The 22,397-nt window shown below is 49.6% G+C and overlaps 2 protein-coding genes across 14 annotated transcripts in view; both read right to left on the reverse strand.

Moving 5' to 3' along the window:
• The window catches only part of PHLDB1 (pleckstrin homology like domain family B member 1), a 48,070-nt gene extending 38,369 nt beyond the window's left edge, over positions 1 to 9,701 (reverse strand). For 4 of the 12 annotated variants that reach the window (XM_070473501.1, XM_070473500.1, XM_070473499.1 and 1 more), the window contains exons 1-4: positions 9,449 to 9,701; positions 3,666 to 3,746; positions 2,890 to 3,013; positions 1,807 to 1,977 (exon numbers count right to left, since the gene is read on the reverse strand). In XM_070473501.1, the coding sequence (XP_070329602.1) occupies positions 1,807 to 1,977; positions 2,890 to 3,013; positions 3,666 to 3,725 (355 nt within the window). In that variant the 5' untranslated portion in view covers positions 3,726 to 3,746; positions 9,449 to 9,701. Of the gene's footprint in view, positions 1 to 1,806; positions 1,978 to 2,889; positions 3,014 to 3,665; positions 3,747 to 5,009; positions 5,095 to 9,448 lie in introns of those variants that run through there. The other 8 variants (XM_070473502.1, XM_070473504.1, XM_070473503.1 and 5 more) reach the window with 4 other exon arrangements.
• Positions 9,702 to 13,987: 4,286 nt separating this feature from the next.
• ARCN1 (archain 1) overlaps positions 13,988 to 22,397 on the reverse strand; it is a 38,873-nt gene continuing 30,463 nt past the window's right edge. For both annotated transcript variants that reach the window (XM_070473512.1, XM_020871968.2), the window contains exons 7-10: positions 20,765 to 20,912; positions 20,360 to 20,468; positions 17,768 to 17,972; positions 13,988 to 16,073 (exon numbers count right to left, since the gene is read on the reverse strand). In XM_070473512.1, coding sequence (XP_070329613.1) covers positions 15,984 to 16,073; positions 17,768 to 17,972; positions 20,360 to 20,468; positions 20,765 to 20,912 — 552 coding nt within the window. In that variant the 3' untranslated portion in view covers positions 13,988 to 15,983. The remainder of the gene's footprint in view (positions 16,074 to 17,767; positions 17,973 to 20,359; positions 20,469 to 20,764; positions 20,913 to 22,397) is intronic.

Consider the following 22,397-nt stretch of genomic DNA (forward strand, 5'->3'; position numbering starts at 1 on the left):
GGGAGAAGAACACCCGTTCCTTTGTGCCTCTGCCTACCCCTCCCCAGGCTGCCAAGCTTCTGAGACAGGCTAGCCTAGACAAGGCGGCTGTGGGGTGGGAGGCAGGGAGAGGGAAGGGGGTTTAGGGTCAGGAGAGAGTGGGAGGGTACATACTTGGCAGGGTGGGCTTCTGGCTGGGGAAGAGTTGAGGGTCACTTGGGCCACAGGAAATGCCTGAGAATTCCATCTCAGCCCAGGCCCTCCCTCTTCCCACGGAGCTAAATGCTGCCCTGGAAAGACTGGGAGGGAGAGACCTGCAGAGCATGGGTTCCTCCATCCTCGTCCATTCGTGACAACACACAGGGGCAAAGCGTTCTTGCCCAGGAACATGAGGGATTTGGGGGTGGGCTCTTGCTCCAGCCTTCTCTGAATGCTGCCCCTGCCTCTCCTTGCTGCTCTGTTATCTCACTCTCATGTACCCAAATCTTGGGGAAGATGCTCTCTTGGAAATGGAAGAGGAGGACGGTCTGGAGCCAGACAGCAGCACAGCCAGGCCCCCAATTTATGGGGGCCCCCCCTTAGCTGGAGTCAGATAAGAGGGAGAGATAATAGGCCCTCTGGAAGAGACGCGGGCCTGTTTGCTGCTGGTGGTGGAGTCAGCTGTCCCCTCCTCACACACCCCCAAGGGCAGGCAGGCTGGGTCTTCTGGGTCAGCCTTGAAGGGAGAGACCCCAAGGGCTGCGAAGAGCAGGAGAGGAAAACAGTGGAGCGGGTGGGATTCCCACTGCCAAGGAGCTTCCAACCAGTCAGAGGTGTGCCTGTGCTTAGCGGCTCAGTCATGTCTGACTCTCTGCGACCGTATGGACTGTGGCCCACCAGGCTCCTCCATCCATGGGATTTCTCAGGCAAGAATCCTGGAGTGGGTTGCCATTTCCTCCTCCAGGGGATCTTCCTGACCCAGGGATGGAACCCACATTTCCGGTATATCTTTCATTGGCAGGTGGACATTCTTTACCACTGAGCCATCTGGGAAGCCCAGTAACAGGTAAGAGTCCCCAGAAAACACTGCCAGGGCATTGGTCCTCCTCCTTAGAGCCAGGCTTAGTCCAAGCTCCCATCCTTTACGGCTACCCAAGCCCACTTTTCACATCCCCCTAATATGACGCTTCATTGTATACACTGATGCCCAGGGCAAACACACCTGGTCTATCAGAGTGCTACCTGGGCCAAGCCTTTCCTTACCTGCCTCATCACCATAGTAACTGGAGGCCCAGTTTTTAGAGCTCCCTTATACAACAGAGAGACCTGTTCCTTTGGGAAACAGAGTGGTAAAGACATTCGTGACTCAGACGCTGTTGTCAACAGTGTTTTAACAGGAGTGAGCGTGCCCTCGTATTTTTTTGCCCTTGTCCCATCTCCTTTGTCCTGCTCTCCCCAACCTCAACAGCTTTCTAGAACACCTGCCTCTTGGCATCATGGAACCATGCCATTGTTCCCCTCGTTGCTGCTCCAGCTCTTCTCCCCTAACAACCATTAGCGACCACTGCACAGCTCCCTGTGTCCTCCGAGAGCAGGCAGCGGAACCTCTTCTCTCTCTTCCTACCACAGTGTGAGAGGTAGGGTGGGGCGACCGGAGAAAAAAGAAACCGGTGTGGATGCTGGCGGGGGTTTTGAAATGCACCTGATCCAGATGCACCTGAGCACCCCACCCCCAACTTGGCCACTCAGGCAGTTACCATGGCAACCAAAACAGCAGACTTCCCCTGCACCTGTCACGCACAAGCTTTTAAACAGAAGCTCCCTGGCTTCAGGGCGGTCAGACCTTACCCTGAGTGAGCCGAGTGGGCTGCCGGACCGGGAGCCCATCAATAGTGCAGGCATTGCCGCAGGGGTAGAGGGTGAGGGTGCCCCGCAGGTTCTCGATGTAGCAGTGCTCCGGAGCCAGGCCCGGACCCTGCAGTGAGATGTCCCTGGCCGCAGAGCCAATCACGGTCCTCCCTGAAGACAGGAGGCAAGTGTCAGAGGGCCAGTCCAGGCGGAGGAGGCAGGGAGGGGCTGGGAGGGCCACGGTGGGACTGCCATCTCCTACTCCAGGGAGAATCGCTGCCCACCCCGTGGGGCCCCTGAGCCTGGTGGAGACAGTGAGGGGTAGGAGCCCGTCTCGGCCCCAGAAACAGGAAGGCCCAGAGGGCACAGAGGATCTGCAAACTTGGTAGGAGCTTCTTCTGCAGAATTTCCTTAGTCCCCCCAAGCCCCCCTACCCAGAACTTTTCTCTCCTTCCCTAGCCTCCCCCACCTTTTCTTCCAGCTCTCCCCCCCCTCCTCTCCCTCCCTTCTGCCACCTGCAACCCTTGCCCTCCTCACACCCCCTCTCTCCCCAGCCCCTGGAGAGAGAGAGAGCTCCTGGACTGGTATTTGGAGAATGTGGGGAATGTAGTATCACCCAGGCAACAAGTGCAGCCAGGAGAGGAGACAGGAAGGGCAGAAGCTGCAAGGTGGAGGGGGCTGTGCCAGGGCCTGACTCGGAGGTCTGCCCCAGGCCCATCTTGCCCATCTCTCCAGCTCCACCAGCGCCTTCTCCCTCTCCAGGCATGGCCCTGGATCGGAGTTCCCTTTCTTCTTGGCCACACTGGTTGCCAAGAGCCATGAGCTCTCCTATTTCAGGGCTCTCCTCCTGATTTCTAAGCTGATCTTTAATCCTAGTCATGGAGCCAGATTAGTCTGGGGAGGCACAGACAAGGGAAGCAAGCTGGGGGGCGGCAGGGGGGCGTTGTGACATGGCCTCCCATTTGGGAGAGGTGAACACTGTCAGCAGGTAGCAAAAGGGGCCCCTGCATGCATGCCTGGATTCCCAAGCAGGAATGTCTGTAAGGATGGAGGGGTGGCAGGCAGGATGCACCCCAGACTCACCTTCTTCCAGCGGTAGAAGGGTGATGGCTGTGCTGAGCCGCCCGCTGCCCAGGCTCACCAGATGGGGTTTGTCCGTCTGCACTTTCAGCCCTTTGCCTGTTTCGATCAGGTCCAAGGGTCCTTTCTGTAGGTGGTGGAGGTAGGGGATGAGCATCATGAGAGATTCCAGGCGGGCACCATACCACCCTAGTCCCAGTCACACCAGCACTCTCTCCAGCACCTATCCTCTCTAAAGGGCTCTGTACGTGTACAAAATCTTGTGCAGAGCAGTATTCCATTAAATTGTAATTAGATCTGAATCTAGGCCACTAACTCATCCCACTGGATTTATCTCACATCTTGGTTTAACTGCCCCTTTTGTCTATTAGGACAGAAACAACGAGAAACTAAGGAGAGCTGGAAGGTGCTTGCTAAGAGTTGCGGGGGGAGTTGCTATAGAGGGGACCAATCAAGACTCATCCCTGTAGACTTGTCCATGGCAATCCACTTGGCCACGGCTTGCCCCTGTTAAACTGAATTACAAGAGAGGGCAGGGCGGAAACAGCTACAGCTCCGAAGTTGAACTGTAAACCACTTCCTGACTTTCAAAGGGTATTTTCTGGGTGAACCAATTAACCTAATTCAGCTAAAGACTTAGCTGTGAATAGGCTTGGGACCTGGGGAAGAGCATGGAGGTAGTGTGGATGTCATTCTTAAGCTGGGACCACAGGGAAGGAGAGGAGCCGACCTGTCCTCACCAGACTGCCCTCTTGCCCCATGGCCCCCACCTTGCTCACCTGCACCAGGGCCGGGGTCTTACATCCAGGGCCCACCTGGTTCCTATTGAGAGTGTCCATGTTCCTGGGGCCCCAGAGCTCCTGTGGACACAGCAGAAAACAGGTGAGGCGAGGAGGCCAGGGCAGAAAGGGGCAAGGAGTGGGTTCTGCAGCAGTGTTCTCAAGGCAGGAGCAATGGCACGGTGGCTCCCAGCAAGCTCCTGCTGAAGGAGACCTGGAGGCAGTTCAGGAGCTTGGGGCGGGGTGGGGGCCATGCGGAGGGAAGGGGGCGGCGCCACGTCTTCACCCACAACACAGGTCAGCGTGGATGCTACCCCACCACACTGGCCCTGACCCCCCCGCAAGCACACACACAGAGCGCCCCCCCCCAAAAGTCCTATAGGGCCCAAACCATATGGTCTCCCTCTTGCCTCTGACAGCCAGGACCCAGGCCTTGGCAGTTGAGGACCCTCGGGCATCAGAAGCCATAAGAAGGTGGGGAAAATCTACCTTAGAGAGGAAAGCTAGCTCAAGGCAGCCCCTCCAGGGACACTGGTAGACAGGGGGCCCCAGGCAGGTGGCAGGGCTGAGTGGGCGCTCCCTTCCACAGCCTCTCCCCGTCTCTTTCCCCAGGAGTCTCAGAAGGATGTTTTCTTCAAGGAAACATGAGGGGGAAATGCCACGATTACTGCCATCTCTGTCTCAATTCCTGCATCCTCTCCTCCCCAGAAAGCATCTTACCCACCCCGACCCCCACAATCAGCAAAAATAAAAAATAAACCCCCCAGTGGTGACTAACACTGAGAATATAGGACTCTTGGGTTCTCAACCTGATTTGGTACCGTAGGGAGCTGAAGTCCTTAGAACCAGAGGTAGAACAGATTCCAGAGCTCCAGAGCCTTCCACTCCAGAGCACTGGCACCTGAGAACTGTGAGGAAGGAGCTTTACGTACTAATCTGTGCCTACGTGCCCATCCCTTGGCCAACTTGCCGAGGTGAGAAACTTCCTATTGACTGCTGCAATGTTACTGGGGAAGCTGAAGAGAGTGTGACCACAGGGAGGGAGGGAGGGAGACCCAGGAAGGCAGGGTTCCCTTCCACTTTCTCTTCCAGCCATCTTCTAAGAGACTTGAAGAGGAAGTGGGGCAGGAGCCAGCGTTCCAAGGAGTGTCTGACCCTGGCAGTGGGGCCCAAAGGTCTTAGCAATAGTGTTACTAATTTTACCCTCCCAGCTTCCACCCTTCCGGACCTGGCATGCATCGTCTCCGTCACCATTTCCACCCAAGCTGGAGGAAGAGAAGCTGGAACGGGGCCTAAGGCCCACCCCAAGTCTGCCTGGGAAGAAGGAAGGCAAAGGCCGTTAACCTACAGCAAGGCGCGAGCCGGCCTGGCACCTCCCCAGGAGATCTGGCCGGGGGGAAGAATTTCCAGGGACAAAGATGGTGCTACTGCTTCTTTCAACTGAGGGAAGTCCTTCAGGTTTCTGAGGGAGGAGAGGCAAGACAGTGAGCTGGGGATATAAGCGTATATAAAAGAGGGGGTGAGAAAAACAAAACAATGAACAACGGTGAAGGAAAGGCATCACTGGGTAGCGGAAAGAGCTTTAGACTGGGATGCAAGAGCCTTAAATTCTAATCTTGACTTTCTTATTTATTAACTGAGAGAAACTTAGACATGTTATTTAACTTCTCTGAGTGTCAATCATTCTCTATAAAACTGGAATAATGATTTATATTAAAAATAATTTAAATAAATAAAATAAAAAATAATATTGTCTGGATTACTGCTTGCCTGGGGCTAGGGGTGGAATGGGTGAACCAATTAGACCTGTCAGAGGGACCATCTAATGGGCTATAAAAATGGGCAGATTTGGGGGGCATGATAGAAATGTTCTAAAACTTATTTGTGATGATGGTTTGCCCAGATCTGTAAATACACTAAAAATAACTGAATGTACACTTAAGTGAATTTATGGTATGAACATCATTCCTCAATAAAACTATTAGTTTGGTTTTTTTTTTTTAAGATGATTGTCTTAGAAATTCAGAAAGTGAAAGTTGCTCAGTGCTGTCCAACTCTTTGCAACCCCATGGACTATACAATCCATGGAATTCTCCAGGCAAGAATACTGGAGTGGGTGAAGTGAAGTGAAATGAAGTCACTCAGTCGTGTCCCACGACTCTTTGTGACCCCATAGACTGTAGCCTACCAGGCTTCTCCATCCATGGGATTTTCCAAGCAAGAGTACTGGAGTGGGTTGCCATTTCCTTCTCCAGGGGATCTTCCCAACCCAGGGATGGAACCCAGGTCTCCCACATTACATGCAGATTCCTTACCAGCTGAGCCACAAGGAAAGCTCTAGAGATTCAGATATTATATCAAATGACACTCTGTGAAGTGCAGAGCACTGTAAATATGCCAGTTACTAGTATGAGCTTCCTGAACTTAAAGTCACTTCACTTTTCTGGGCTTCAGTTTCTTCATCTCTCAAGTTTGTCACCATCACTCCGTGAGGGAGCAATGAGTGTGTTCACTTATTTACACCACGGATTTCAAGTGGCGATAAATCCTGTAAAAGAACAAGGTTGATGGGGGAAAAGAGTGATTGGAGGGAGGAGAGAAGGAATAAGGAGGTGAAAGAACAGGAAGAGATAAGGAGAGAGGTGTAGGGAGAGACGGAGAAGACAGGAAAAGATGTAGAGTCCGGGAGGCTCGAGGCCGTGGCTCCAGGTCCGAAACTCAATCCAGGTGGAGTGGAGATACACCAGACCGACGCGTCCCGGCCCGCGGGCGGTGCTGACCCACGGGCTGCACTGCTGCCCGGAGAGCCGCCACCGGGGGGCGCTCTCTCTTCCAGCCGCTCCCCTGGCGGGGAGAGCCAAGCGAGCTCCGCCGGGGCGCCCCCCAGCGGCCCCAGCGGCCGACCTGCTTCGTCCCACCAGGCTGCCCACTGCCCGGGGCTGTAATTATACCCACCCGATTCACCCCTCTGGCCTCCGCCGCGGTCCTGGGAAATCCGGCCCGCCCGCTGCCAAAAAAAGGGCGCTGCGGTGCGTGTCCGGCTCTCTGGGAGGAGGGGCTGGGGAAGCGCCGCGGTCAGCCCCGGCTCTTGGTAGCGGTCTCCCACTGCGAGCTGAGACGCCCAAGCGCCTCCTCGGGCGCAAGGTGGCAGAGACCTGGATGTCTAGGGAGCCCCGCGTGGGTGAGGCCAGGGCTCTGGCAGGTGACCCCGCGCCGGGCCCCCGCGGCCTCCCGGCCCGGCGCGAAAGCCCGGGCATCCAGGCCACCGGGGATCCCTTGCCCTACCTGGACCCCAGCTCTCTGCCCGCGTGGGGGAGTCACCGCTTCGGGGGACTCGGTCGGTCCCTTAACGACGGGCGCGGGAGGCCCTGGAGAGCGACTGGGAAGTTCCAGAACCAACAGGGATTGGAGGAAGTCCAGCCTCCAAATCGGGCCCCAGAAGAAAGGCCGGAGGCCGGCCCAGGAGCGAGAGCGGTCCCCTGTGGCCCGGGCGTCGCACGGCCCGGGAGCGAGGCCGAGTTGGGATCCTTTCGGCGCGCGTCTGCCCTCGAGGAAGGGCCGCTGGCAGAGGAAGGGGCCGGAAGGGAAGGAAACTGAGGCCGGGAGCCCAGTGGGCGGGGCGCCGGAGCCGGGCAGGGGCCGGGGAGGACGTAGGGGAAAGGACGCAGAGAACTTGACTGTTAGTCGCTCAGTCGTGTCCGACTCTGCGATCCCATGGACTGCAGCCCGTCAGGCTCCTCTGTCTACTTTCCAGGCAAGAATACTGGAGTGGTTTCCATTTCCTCCTCTAGGGGATCTTCCCGACCCGGGATCGAACCCACGTCTCTTATATCTCTAGCATTGGCAGGCAGGTTCTTTACCACTAGCTCCATCTGGGAAGCCCTCAGAGAACTTGAGAAGATGGGAAATCGGGGGTCTGCGGAGGGGTGGGACGGAAGGGAAGATTAAGGGTTTGGAGAGAAAAACAAAAGAGGGAGACTGAAGAGTGAGGGGAAAGGAGGGCTGGGGAGAGAAGACAGGCAGAGGATGGGGAGGAGGCGAAGAAGGTGGGAAACAGGATGGAGTCCGGAGGACGCAGGGGAGGCGGAGGCGGGGGGTGGGGTGGGGAGACAGGGACCAGAAGGAGAAGGACTGGGGGACGAAGGAGATGGGGGAGACTGGGGACAGACGAGTGCTCAAGGTAAGGGGGGTGACGGTACGGGGGAGCAGTCGAAGGTACCCAGGGTCGTGGAGGAGGAGACCGGCGTGGGGACGGGAGGTGAGGCTCTGGAGTGAAAGAGGGGTCCGGAGGGCTGGCCTGGGGACCCAGCTGTAGACAGAGACTGTAGGCGGGCAGCCGGGGCTGGAGCAGGCGGTGGGACGAGGCGCGAGTGTAGTTTGGGGCTGTGATTTTATTTGTGTGAGGAGTGGAGGTGGGGTGCCTCCGCACGGAGGGCTCCCTGCTGCCCCTCGCCGCCCTCCCCAGGGCCGCCAGGTGGGACAAGGCCGCAGTGTTGGGCGGCCCCGCCCGCGGCTGACGCCGGACAAGCGGCCTTTCTTTGGCCGGGCCGGGAGAAGGGGCCGCTTGTTTGCGCGGTCCGAGAAAGGCGCGGCCCCCAGACACCGCCGGCTCCCCGCGGGCGGCTGCGGGAGGGGGCCGCGCGCGTGGCATTCGTGTGTGCGGACTGAGTGTGTGATGGGCGGGAGCGGCAGGTGGGTGTGTGAATCGCGGGATGCGTGTGCGCGGGGGCTGCAGGTGTGGATGTGGGCTTCCTGCGAGGGCTGCGGGTGCTTGGCGTGTGCGCGGAGTGGGTAGAGGTGTAGGTGTTGTTGGGTCCCACACGTGTCACGGCAGAGAGACGGGCGTGTCCGCGTGGCTTGCTCGGTGGGAAGGGTGCGTGGGTGATGCCGGCTGGGGCGCCGAGTGTGTCTGCGCGTGGGATGCCTGACCGGGGGGGGGGGGGGGGTTGTGTTTGTGTGTAACCGGCCGGATGAGTCAGTCCCCGGAGCCTCCGGGACGGCTGAGCTAACGGGCCCAGAAATGCAGCTCCGCCCCGGCGCCCTGGGTCCCCCGCCGGGCCGCTGCGTCTCCCGGCCCAGCCTCTGCTCGCGCGCGCCTCGGCGGAAGCGTCCGTGGAAGCCTCGGCAACTCCGAGGCCCCTCCCAGTCCCCCACCGCCCCCGCCCGCGCGCTTCCCCTTCCCCGAGGAGCCCGGATGACCTGGCTCAGCCCCGGCACGGGGGAACTCCGCAAGGGAGTCGAATCTGGACTGTGCGGGCGTGGCATGGGCCGGAGACTCACGGCCCCCACGGCCCCCCTTCCAGCCTCCCGGACCCCTAATGACGCGGGGCCCAGGCAGGGCCCAGGAGGCCCCAGATGTGCCACCCATCCCCTGAACACACCCAGCGGTCCCTTCCGGACAGCACTGCCTCCGAGCCCGACTCCGCATCCCTTTCCTGTCCCATCAAGGCGGCCCAGCCCGGGACGGCAGCTGAGATGCCCCCAGGGGACCCCGCTGTCCTGGCGCAGGGCTCTCAGTCCTTCTGTCGGCGGGAGAGGGGAGGTGAGGGGAGCAGGCGGACGAGACCCCGCGAGTGTCGCCCAGTCGCCCTCAGGAAAGTCCTGGGACAAGGATCCGCGTTCCCCCCGGGGCGGCGGGCGGCGGGCGGCCGTGGTGGGGCGGAGCGCAAGGGCCCCCTCTGGCGGCGGCGCCGGCAGCGGCTCGGGAGGGCAGAAGCACGCCGCTCCCGGGAGAGCAGCGGAGCCCGCTCGGCACAAAGCCTCCCGCGTCCCCACGCACTCACCTGCGGCGCCCCTCTTCGCCTACCGGCTTCTCCGGGATCTTCCAGCCCAGAGCTGGTCTGAGGGCTCTTGCCAGGTCCCCGGGACTTCCTCTTATCCCGTCCCAGCCGCGCAGCGAGCGGGACCCGCAGGCGTAGCGGGAGGGAGCGCCCTCACCTCGAGGGGAGAGGGACACACCGGGTCTTTCGCCCAGCTCGGCAGCCGCGGCCCCAGGCTCCGAAGGACACTCTTGCTTTTCCCTGGAAGCCCGCTGAGTAGGAGGAGAGCAAGTGGGTCCCGCCTTCCTCCCCCCCCCCCCCGCTAGTCCCCGCCCCGTCCCCCCGTCCCGTCCGCCTGGCCAGCCAGAGGAGACGCCCTTGTGGGACTGGAGCCCAAGGTCCCCCCACCCAGCCTTTCCCAGAGCGGCACCTCCCCCCACGCCCGCACAGCGCGCGCTTTGTTCATCTTCGCAGCTGGGCTTTCCACCACCACCGCGTGCACACCCTGTCCCCGCTCGCCCTCCCCTTCGGACTCTCCTGGACCACCCTCCACCCCTAGGCCTTAAGGCTCTTCTGAGGGTGTTTTCCCGTTTCTCTCTAGTCCGCCCCTCCTCTTTTTTTCAGTTTAGATGCCTGAATCCTCCATCAGATCCCAGTGAACTTCATGGTCGCAGCCGTGCATGTTCTTAATATCTCGGAATATCTGCTGAAGGTATCCAGGTCTATCTACCCTCTGTCGCCCCTTCTCCTCATCCTACTCCAAGCCCCTCCGCCAGGACGAGCTGTAAATGGGGTTAATAACTGTCCAGATAGGGAGTCACAGATATTTCTGAAGATAGGTATAAGAAGGCATGGTAAAATGCCGCGCAAACTGTAAAGCACAAGAAAACGGAATGGAATTATCATCTTGCCCCCCTGTCAATCCACCCCCCCCCCCCCCAACCTGCGGGATTACAGCTGGGAGGCAAACTGGTGCTCAAAGTGGTTGAGCACAGCATCCTGTAGCAGTTTGGGTCTCTGTAGGAGTAAGGGTTTATTAAGGAAGAAGTGGGTAGGGAGGACCTGAAAACCTTAGAGAAGCCTGGAAACAGCCTGGGAGAAGGTCATTCTTCTTTTCAACCACCACCCGAAATCCAAGCTGACAGCTGATCCTTACCTTGTAAAGCCCAGCTCTTGCCCCAGGAGACTGATGGGGGAGGACCTAGGGATTTGAACCCAACTAGACTGGACCTTTTAAACCTGCACTGGATGGACCCCTAAGACTCTTCCTCCCTGAAGGATAGGAAGCAGAAAGCCCCCAAGGCTGTAACATTGCAGTGAGCAGAGGACAGCAGAAAATAATTTGTGGTGGACAAATCTTGTTCTGATTCAGTGCTTTTACTGTGCACCCTCCCTGTTTAACCCAGGAACAGCAGGAAGCTGAACTGCAGGAACTTTTGGTCACTCATTGACAGGGCCAGCACTAGCAGGGGGACCCTCCCCACCCCCAGCTGGAGGCTGGAACCAACGGAACTAGAAGCAGGAGGGGTGGATGGCTCTTTGCAGCTACCTGCTGTAGCTAACAGAGGTCAATCTATCAGGCTTCATTCAGCATGTGCCGTGGGTATCAGGAAACCCCAGGATCTGTCCAGGGGTGGGGGAGCAGTGTTGAGAGCGGAAGACTTATTCTTTCTTCATACCTTTTGCAGATCATAAAAGTATTTTAACTCTAACCACCTTTCATGAAGCAGATCACAACAGTAATTTTCAGGCTATTCTGTTAAATAAAAAGAAAAGCAAACAAAACCCAAACTTGTATCTTATGTGCCAAGACCCAGGATTTGAGGGGAGAGGCTCAGACTGGAGTGCCTCACAGACTTTTCACTTAACTGTGCTTCACAAATCCAACTCTTCCTTGCTGTCTTGGTCAGGAGGAATTTGGGGGAATAATCAAGCCTGCCACAGAGGCAGCTGATGCTAAAGCAGGGGGTTGAAACATCACGCAACTGCTGTCCTCCAGCCCAGCAGTCCGCTGAGCCCAGCACAAAGGCTCTGTGCGGTGTGTCCTTGCTCCCGCTGTGTCCGGGCCCTGTGTTCCCACAGTTGGGGCGCTCAGGGGACTTCAGACCTACCATCCCCACCCTCCACCCCCACCCCGCTCCACATCTGGAGCCCATCAGAAAGACTCAGTCCTCTCACACAGTTACGCAAGAGGTCGAGCAGCTGGGAGCTCAGAAAGGGGGAGGAAGAGAGAAGAAAGCAGAAAGCAGCTTTCCAAGCATGCTTCAAACTTTCCGAGGTGGAAGCAGGGGGAGAGGGCAAAGGCTGGGTGTGGAAGAGTGGATTTTTGAAAGCCCTCTGCACTTGGTTATGAATGTCAGGAGTCGATTTCCACATCCACCCTGTCCTAGCCACAGCACATTTCCCAGCTGTCCCTCCTCTCAAATTGTACTCCCTCCAGCCTCAGAAAGAGGTTATTATTGCTCATTACAGCAAGCAATCCCTGTAGATACACACCCTACCCCAGGAAGCTATCCCTTCTGGCATCTTGGGATCCTGAACTCAGGCATCATTAGTGTAGGTGTGGTGCCACCAATGATGCCAAGTAACTAACTCCTCACTGCATCCAATTTGGGGAGAAAGTTCAAACCTTTCTTCAGTAGCTGAAAAGAGCAGAAACTCTTCTTCTCAGCCTGTTTTTGAAATTACACAATCCACACTTCTATTCACAGCTAAGATACTTCCAAGCTGAGTGGAAATTTTGTGTAGGATGGAAGACTGGGCTTATCTACCTTCCATGGCTCTGGACCTTCCTATGAGCAGAAATGAACAAGGATTCATTTAGGCAAAAAATGGGAAACAAGACCTATTTCCATTTCTCTCAGGGCTTTGAATTTGTAACACTTCTTTCCCAAATAGCACATCAACCTGATCTCAAGAGTTACACCTATGGGAACTTCCCATAACCCCTGCCCTATGAACAGCAAGGCAAAAAAACTTTCCTTTCTGGCCAGTGGGAGTAGGGGATAGGGGAGTGGCCTAAGCTTCTAAAAACTGCCTGGTTGCTTGACCTCTGGTGTTAAGAGGGGACAGCTCAGTTTGGAAAAGTAGTCTAAACTTCCTAAAGGCTTGTCTCCTCATCAATCACTAACTCCCTAGGGTGAGAGGTGAAACTGACTCTTGTAGAGATGTTGTCTGCTCTTGGGTTAAGACAGGACACAGCAGCCAACCTACTTGTGGATCTTCTAGGAGTTTCAGAGAAGCTCTACAGCTCCAGGTATATTTACCAAAGGGGGCAAAAACAGGGAATGCAGAGAAAGGACGGTTGCAATGATACTTGTGCATGGTCCAGGGGAGTCAATTCTGCATTTTTGCTTAATTTTACCTTTAAAACCTACCAGACCAAAGCCCTCACCCTTAGAGACCCACACTGAGAACCCCTAGTTGCAGTTGAAGTGTCTGCTTTAGCAAGAAAGCTACACTTTTAAGGTGGTACAGCTGTTGCTTCCAGTTCAACCTTCTTGAGGATGGGGACTTTCTGTTTTCCTCTCTTCCTCCCATGAGCCCTGCAGATATAAACTTTTTTTTTTTTTTTTTCCGGATCTTAGCTCACCAACCAGGGATCGAACCTGCAGCCCCTGTAGTGGAAGGGCAGAGTCTTAGCCACCAGACTGCCAAAAAAGTCCCACATAACTTTTTAAAAAGCTGTTCTGTATCGACTCTGGAAATCTGAAGCTACCTAGTGTGTAAGATTTCAACTGAGGGCAATGTTTCCTGCAGCGATGCATGGGCTGATTAATTTGGGGTTTGATACTGAGTAGATGAATGACAGACTTTTTCTTAAAAGGAACTCACCTCCCTCCCTACCTCCTCTATGTGGAATTAATGAACCCAGAGCAGGAACCACAAACCTCCTACATCAAACAGAATGCTCAGTCAGATGTAATTATTTTGTTAAGTCTCCCTCACAAGAAGCCAACAAAAAGTCCAACTGACACCAAGGAGGTATCAGCTGCCAGAGGGTGTGGTGTGGGTTTGGTGTGCTTCATTTCACTGGATTAACGTTACAGCCTCAGGGAGCCAAGCTACACTTTAGAAACATTAGACAAGATACTTGCTAGTTCTCTTAAGTAAAAAAAATTCAAAATCTTACCTCTCACCATTAAAATAAAAACTTACTCATCCCAGAAACTTATTATTCATCAGAGATTTGCCTTCCAATTTGGTGACATTCTATAGTTTTAAACTTAAATAGAGGGTAAGGAAGCAGCCTTTTTGGAGGCATTATCCAAGGCATTCATCACTCATGCCTGCATCACTTACTTCTTACCACTGTTTGTCTAATGGGGAAGAGAATGCACCAAGGTATCACCACCTATGGTTACTCCTTCAAGATGAAGCTTCATTTTTCTGATTACACAACTGCCCCTGACAAAATCAGGATCAAAAGCCCATAGTGTCATCAAGTTCAAAAGCTATACTGTCAGGAGTACATGTATCTGTGTCTGTTCTCAAATGCAGAAAAATACACAAGGAGGTACAATACTTGTTATAGGGAGAAAAGGCAATGAATACTCTTAGAGATTATTTCCTCTTAAAAGAAACATATCATTAATTTTTAATCTTAGATCCCATTACATCATTCTGAATCACCAAGACAACACCAAAGGATGAGAGGGTCAAGAGTCTAAAAACATTCATTTTATAATACTCTTTATTTGATTAAAGAATCTGTCTTCTGTGTGTACACTGGAATGTTATATTCCCTATGTATTTTACAGGGTTACAAAATGTCTCTCATTTTAAATATTACCCCAAAAGTAATTTCAGAAAAAAAAGTTTTTGTGAAACTAAATCTCACTTTTAAAAAATCATATGGACAAGCAACTCTCAAACAAAACTGAATTAATAAGATTCCTTGTCTACGTAACTACATGACAGATTTCTTGTCCCAGTCCCCTTCCTCAAAAAACCTTATGTGGAAACCAAGCTAGAAATAAGGATTCTTCCCTGATGCGATTAAGGGGAAGGGAAAGGCCAGAAATTTCTTTGGCAAACAATTCCATCCATGGCCATTTGTGTGTGACTGCTTTGCTTCAAGTACAGTACACTCTTTGCAGGGAAGGCCAAATGTTCAGAGTGATACTCTCCAACCAGCTGAGAGTGCAGGAGGGCGTCTATTGTCATCCATCTCCACCCCCCACCCCCCGCCCCCGTGGCTGCAGCCTGGCAACAACTCTACTGATCCCCAGTGCAATACTGGATTAAAAGACAACCCAAGGCTGGCTGATGCAGTCTTCTCCACTGAAGAAATAATGGATGGGGGGCTGAGAAACAATCGCTACATGATGACACTCAACAGAAAAGGCTTAGGGGAGAAAAAGGAAGGATTTCAGAGATGGGAAGGATAGGCTGCTGAAAAAAATGTTGAGGAGGCTAGAAAGGAGTATTATCAGCATTCCTATACAGCAATATAATCAGCTGCATCTTTTTTTTTTTTTAATCAGCTGCATCTTGAAAGGCTAAAAATCTGGTGGTGAAACTGGAGTCTCCTTGACAGTTTAGGGCCAACGGCATTGGCACAAAGACTCACTGAGGGTTCAGCCTCCAAAATCATAACCTTATTTCAGATGGAAAGGAAAAAACTGATGACACAGAGAGAACATTCAGGAAGAGGAAGGTGGTGAATCTCAGGAATGTGAATGGATTACAAAGACCATGAGCTATCATGTATTAGCTGAAGTACCCAAAATGTGGAGAATGGAAGGATGGGTAGCACCAGCAGCAGACATGATTACCTGCGAGTGTGAAATCCCTAACTGGACATGACCGTTCTCCTCCCAGACACCTTGAAGTGGGGGGCTATGCCATCTGGAAGCTGCTTCTCAGCTGTCTTTATTATTGACACAATAGGATTCACAGTAGTGTTCTAAAGCAAAGCGACAAACCTGAAAAGAAAACAGCTTGGCAAAGGAATGGAGGGATGAATAGATATAGGAAAAGGACATAAGACAACCTTATCTTTTAATGTGCAGACCTCATACCCCTCAAGCAGTTCACTTGTGTAGTCCAAAAATCAAGACTGGATTAGATCAACCAGTTACGGGAGTGCCAGATACAATGCCTATATGCAGATGACCCCAGGGCTTGATTGGATATACAAAAGAAAAAAACTGAAGGTAAAGAAGTATGAAAGATTAAAATCTTCTGCAGAGAATACTTTTTAAAAACAAAGTATGAAATATAATATATTTAAGGATTCAAATAAAAGAACACTTAGGCAAAGGGAAAGAATGATTAACTGGGGGCATTCTCTGGAGAGCTTGTTTTCCTGCTGGCCAGTAAATCTGCCAAAGAAATCAGCAGCCTTTCCCTGTATAGTGTGCCATTGCTTTGCCAAAGAATGTCTCTGTGACACTGAAACACTGAGGGGAGCTGAGGGTCCTTGCGCTCAGAGAATCGTGCACTGTATTTGGAAAAAAAAAGGGTCTCCAATGGCTTGTGGGTTTGGAAAAAACTCTTCAGCCACTGCTGGCTTCTTCTTTATTTGAAAATTTTCCTTTTCGGTTCCTTCTCGGTATTACAGAATTTCATACTTATCCACTAGGAAAGTGGTCTCTGTGGAAAACCTTACAGGGCTGTTTCCATCTACCTGGGTCACTTTGGTAACCTAGGAAAACAAACAAAGAGTAAGGTAAAGCAGAACAGCGGGTCTTCAAGGTGCTGGCTAAATTCTCAGTACAGAACAGATCAAATTCACGAATGCAGTATTAAAAGTTTAACTCAGAAATACTAAAAAGTTCAATTCACAACTGCAGCTCACAGCATTACTCCTCCCCATCAACATGATTAATCTGTTCTTTGACAGAAAAGACAACTCTTGAGATGACATGTAGAATGGTATTAAGTAAAAGGTCCACAGTAAGCAGTCACTGCCCAGGCCCTGCCCTATAAAACCCATTAGGTCACAGAAATTCTATAAGGATGATCAATGAACATTTTGACCCAAAAGGCAGTATTTTAACAACTCAACATTACTTGTTAAAAGTGCTCTCAAAGTCTCATTAAGCCACTCTATCATACTTATTTTCCAGATATGGCTGGGTCATTCTAATGAGATTTCTTTTTATTAATAATAAACATCCAGTTTAATGAATTACCTGTAACAATGGTGCCTGTATTGACACCAACACAAAACTTGAACCACTGACTCACATTTTCTAATGAAGTTCTGATAGAGCAATTTATACTGTCCTGTTCTTCAAATGGTCCCTAAGACGAAAATGTCTCGGGTTCAACAATGTGCTCCAATACTGATGGGGTTGAGCCAATAACTGAGTGGGGGCAGGGGAGAGAGAAAACTGACAAGAGGAAAACATCTGACAGAGGAAGTTATAACTTCCCAAGCACTCAGAGGAGAGACAGAGACCATCTGGAAAGGTAAGAGTGCAAATCAACAAGTCAGAGGTGAAGATGACAATATAAACTCAGTGCTTGTAACGCAATTTCAAAAACTAGAAAAACAAGGAGTTAAAAATAATGACCTAAGAGTTAAAAATAATGACCTAAACAGTTTAAAGGGAATTCCCTGGCAGTCCTGTGGTTAGGATTCGGCACTTTCACTGCCACGGGGCCTGGGTTCAATCCCTGGTTGAGAAACTAAGATCCTGCAAGCCATGTGGTGCAGCCTAAACAAATAAATAAGGAACAGTTCACAAATTTCCACTGTTTTGTCTACCTAAAGGACAAAGTTTACAGCAGAAATAGCTTATAATGATCCATATTAATGATGGGAAGCTGTCTTTGGGTTCAAATAAAGTGACAATACTACAAAAGGCATTACTAAGTCATGTACTGAATGCTTTGGTAAATGGATTCTAAGATAACATGAGATTACTGAAAAAACAGGCAACTAAGAGATATGACTCCTGCACACCCATAATACTTTTATACATAGTCACATTCAATTTCTTTATCTGATCTAGAGAAAAAAACTGAAATAAAGCAGGTGAAGAATTTGACCAAGACTGTGGCTCAGCATTAAAGAATCTGCCTGCAATGCAGGAGACTCGTGTTTGATCCCTGGGTCAGGAAGATCTCGGGAAGGAGGGCACAGCAACCCACTCCAGTATTCTTGCCTGGAGAATCCCATGGACAGAAGAGTTTGGTGGGCTATAGTTCAAAGGGCTGCAAAGAGTTGGACATGAATGAAGCAACTGAGCATGCATGCAATAAAATGAGACAGCAATGGAATCCATGGGGGACATAGTTTTTTCTGATTTTTCTGCTCTATGAAGTCATATTGCCTATTAAACATTTGTTCTACCACCTTCCCCGTGTAAGATCTCTATTAAAAGGGAATACCTGTATGTTACAGTAATTTTTTTTGGAGATGAAGGAGACTTGAACAGGGAAGAAGTCATTGGGCTGCCCAGCAATGCTGAACTCAAGGCTGCCACTCTTATTTTTGGCATCAATCACTGGCAGGCACCACTCCAAGGTATTTCGTCGACTGTCATGTCGATACTCGCCATCAATCTCACCAATCACTGGAGCGCCAACACCAGATCTGCCACAAGAAACACCCATGTCAAAAAAAAAAAGAAACACCCATGTCAAGTTAGCTGTCCAGAGTTAGAAAAACTCTGCCAAGGAAAACCAGCCCCAAATTTGATTACGCTTCTCAAATTCTGCCTGCTTTTATACAATCCTAGAAAAAATTAGACTCCTTAATAACCTCAAGGACCCTTACATTGGCTAAGGTTTCTTTCACTCATCCCTTCTTGTAGGTACAGATATATACAACCGTAAGTACTTGGCACACAGTCATGAGCTGTTTCAACTTATGGACTGGATCTGGAGCTGGCAGGGGACTGAGACTGACAAATGTGTAAAGTGGGATATATTTCAAAAAATCCTGCACTAATGGTTTGCTGCATTGTCAAGAAGGAATTTTAACACAGTGTTGTTCTCTTTACAGATGCCAATGAGGGGGAACATAGGTTGATAATAACAGTGGGGGAGAACTTAAAAATGCCTATGGTTATTTAGAATGGAAATGAATTTGGACCTCTGAGAGAATATTTTCAAAAGATTTCAGAATGTTTCAAAACTTACTGGAGTTGATGCCAGCGGGTTTATTTGATTTACAATCCAGGAAGTGAACTTTTATTTGGTAAGTGAAAGAACAATTGCCCCTGGGCAAAACGTGAGCATGATGGGAAAGAGAGATACACAGTTGTCCTAAATCTGCAGGAGAACCAGGGCTAGTTAGGATGTATTTCACACCCCCACACACGGCTGACAGGCAGTGTCACCTACTCCTACACATTCTAAATTTACCACCTTTTAATTCACCAGTGACATCCAATGTCTGCATCAGGGGCTCGGTAAATAAGGGAGACCAAAAAAACTTTTATAAGGGTGAGATAACAGCATTAACTCTTTTATGCTCCCAGTTGTACGTATGTTTCTTCCCTTTGCCCTTGTTCCCATTCTGGTTCTAAGCTCTAATTTGATCAGTTCTAGACAAAAGGGTAAAGTGCTATCCAAGGGTCTCTTCTGGAGACTGTTGCAAAATTGAACTAAGACACAGGAAACCACCATAACCACAATTATAGGGTAGATGGAGAGGCCTAAAACTTGTGGCATCCTAAAAATAGTCTAGCAAAATAAATCTTGACAAAATAAAACCCACACCTGTCACCAACGCCCAAGTCTCAGGATGGTTCAAGGCAGACATCTATTGTTCTGAAATACCAACCAAGCTGTGAAGAATTAAGATGATTAGCCCATTAAAGGGGACACTGGTAATAAATCGTGTTTTAAAAAATGAAAATAAGAATGACTAAAACCAGACCTGGCCATGTTAAAACCTAACTCAAACTAAAATTTAATTTTAATTCAAATTAATTTAAAATTAAATTGAACAAACCTGCATATTAAATTAGAACCATCTTCTCTGAGCAATTTAATAGTAAAAACACACTAAGAATATACTTACTAGGTATTCATTATTAAGCCCTGTACTTAATCATGGGGATGCTGAGAGGCAGAGTGGAGAAGCAGGGATTCAATGGTGAAATAATAATAGTTCAGTAACTGGAAATGCTAGTGAGGAGATAAAGTAGAGTATTTCTAGGTGATCCTAGAAAGTATGCCATTTAAACACACATCAAAAGCTTACTGGAACTAAACTTCTGGGGGTGATGGATTTTTGTTATTTTAATTGTGATCATGGTTTCACAGGTGCATATAGGTCAATACTTAACCGACTGTACAATTTAAACATATGTAGTTTATTGCATGTCAACCATACCTCAATGAAGTTGTTAGAAAATTTCCTGAAACTAATGCAAATACCTTATTTCACCAAGGACAGTACCCTGAAATCATACTCTCATCTTTAGCTGGTAACTTAGCAAAGAAGGTGTAAAAAGAATTCTGTCTGACAGACTCAGTTTCTTATTTAAGAGCTGCAAAACAAAACAGAGAACTGGCTCCTCCTGCTGGAAGCCTTCATTACTACAAGAGCAAACTGAAGACCAACATCTGAAAACATCTTCAGAACTACAACCAGCTTTGTATGCTTGGCTTTAAAGTCAGTAATATGCACTCCTTCAAAAGCATACAGTTTGATGCATTTTGACAAATGTATCTTGTAAGCACATTACAATCAAGTCACAGAACATTTCCATCATCTCCAAAGTTTCCTTGTGCTCCTCTGCAATCAAATGCCTGATTTCTGTCTCAAGAGTATTATCTTTTCAGAATGTATTATACATGGAATCATACAGTAAGTATGCAGTCTTTTGTACCAGGTTTCTTTCACAACTGGCCTTTGTATCTTATATATCTTAGCAGGGATAGTCGGCTAAGTGTTGCCTCCAAAATTGAGTTCTAAAAGACTAGTTTTATAAGCTTACTACAGAAAAAGTGATTATGTGGGGAACTTACGGGAGTGGAATGGTGATAACCACATCATTCAGTTCTAAATTATCTTCTTGTAGCTCATATTCTATGTTGACATCACAACCATTTCCACTTTCTGAGGGCCAGCAATTAACTGAAGACAAAAGCAAAGCAAGTATACTAGAACATTAGGAAAAGAATGAAGCAAAGTTAAGACAGCAAATCAAAACTGATACCAGCCTTAAAACTTTCTAATGTAAATTATTAAAAACAATGGTTTCAAAATTAAAGATATTAAAAATTAAATCTAATCATTAAAATATAGTCCATTTTAAAAGGTCATTTTGTCAAAAAGAATTATGGCAATAAGGGTAAGAGTACCCAAGTGACCAAGGCTATTTCTAATTCTCAATGCAGACTAGCTTAGTAGGACTGGCCAGAGGCACTTACTTGTCAGTGGAATAAAAGATTCCTCTGTGGTCTGTAGTCTCCACTTTAGCACCCCTACATCACTGTTGACTGGAAATGATTTCTCTGGATTCTTCAAACCAATTAGAGATTCTGCAGTGAAAAGTTTTTTATCCACATTTGGATGGGTCTGAAATGAGAAAGGAAAGAAAATTTCTGAGGTTCAGACATGACAAGACAGGAAATAAATTCCTTTTGGTCTTACATGGCCCGTAATCTAAACATCTAAAATAGGGTGCCTAAAAATTCCAATTATTTTTGATTTTGAAGAAAGATTTCCCTTCCTCAAAGACTGTTTTAAAAAATTTTGTCTGCTCTGGGTCTTCACTTCGGTGAGCAGGTTTAGAACCCCACAGCATATGCGATCTTAGTTCCTCGACCAGGGATCAAACCCACATCCCCTGGTTGGAAGGTGCAATCTTAACTACTGAACCACCAGGGAGGTCCCTGAATGACTTTTAAAGATTTAAGACATTTTAAAAATAGCAATAAAGTAATTTTCACTCTAACCCATTTTGTTTGTAACAAGTTAGTAATTTTGTAACTGAAAAAGTCAAAAGACCATCAGCCAAGTCCTTTACAAAATACTTCAAGGGAAAAAAAAAACAACTTCAAGGGGAGCAGCGTCATGGTGGGGCCAAGCGTGCCAAATAGAAGAGCAGAGTCAGAGGTTGATCAGCTGTCTGTGTCACATAGCAGTCCTCACCTTACACTACTGAAGGAGAGGGAAACTGCAGCTGCTAAGTCACTTCAGTCGTGTCCAAGACTCTGTGCAAACCCATCCCTGGGATTCTCCAGGCAAGAACACTGGAGTGGGTTGCCATTTCCTTCTCCAACACATAAAAGCGAAAAGTGAAAGTGAAGTCACTCAGTCAAGAAAGCTCTGTGCAAAGTTTACTTGCAATTTTGTGTAGAGAGCTAAAGTTGTTCAAACTCAGGCCAAATAAGATGGACTAATCTTTATTAAAGAAGTCACATTCAGGGGAAAAAAGGAAAAAGAAGAAACTTCTGGATTGATGACTACATACACTTTACAAGCCAGCAATGCTACTGTCAAATAATAAAAGCACTACTTCCAAAAGACAACTGTGTGTTGGTTATGCTTTTGAATTGTGGTGTTGGAGAAGACTCTTGAGAGTCCCTTGGACTGCAAGAAGATCAAACCAGTCATTCCTAAAGGAAATCAGTCCTGAATATTCACTGGAAGGATTGATGCTGAAACTCCAATACTTTGGCCAACTGATGTGAAGAAGTGACTCATTTGAAAAGACCCTGATGCTGGGAAAGACTAAAGGCAGGAGGAGAAGGGGACGACAGAGGGTGAGATGGTTGGATGGCATCACTGACTTGATGGACATGAGTCTGGACAAGCTCCAGGAGTTGGTGATGGACAGGGTAGCCTGGAGTGCTGCAGTCCATGGGGTCGCAAAGAGTCGGACACAACTGAGCTGAGCTAAACTGAACTATGAGGGAGGGAAAAAAGTAGACAAAATCACCTTCTTCTCTAAAAAGGTTTTGTTCTTGTGACAAGAGATGTAAGATCAATTATCTAAATAAAATATAACAATCTTCCTTGGTAGTCCAGTGGTTAAGACTCCACACTTCTAATGGAGAG

This window comes from Odocoileus virginianus, chromosome 10 (assembly GCF_023699985.2).
Source record: "Odocoileus virginianus isolate 20LAN1187 ecotype Illinois chromosome 10, Ovbor_1.2, whole genome shotgun sequence".
Lineage (NCBI taxonomy): Eukaryota > Metazoa > Chordata > Mammalia > Artiodactyla > Cervidae > Odocoileus > Odocoileus virginianus.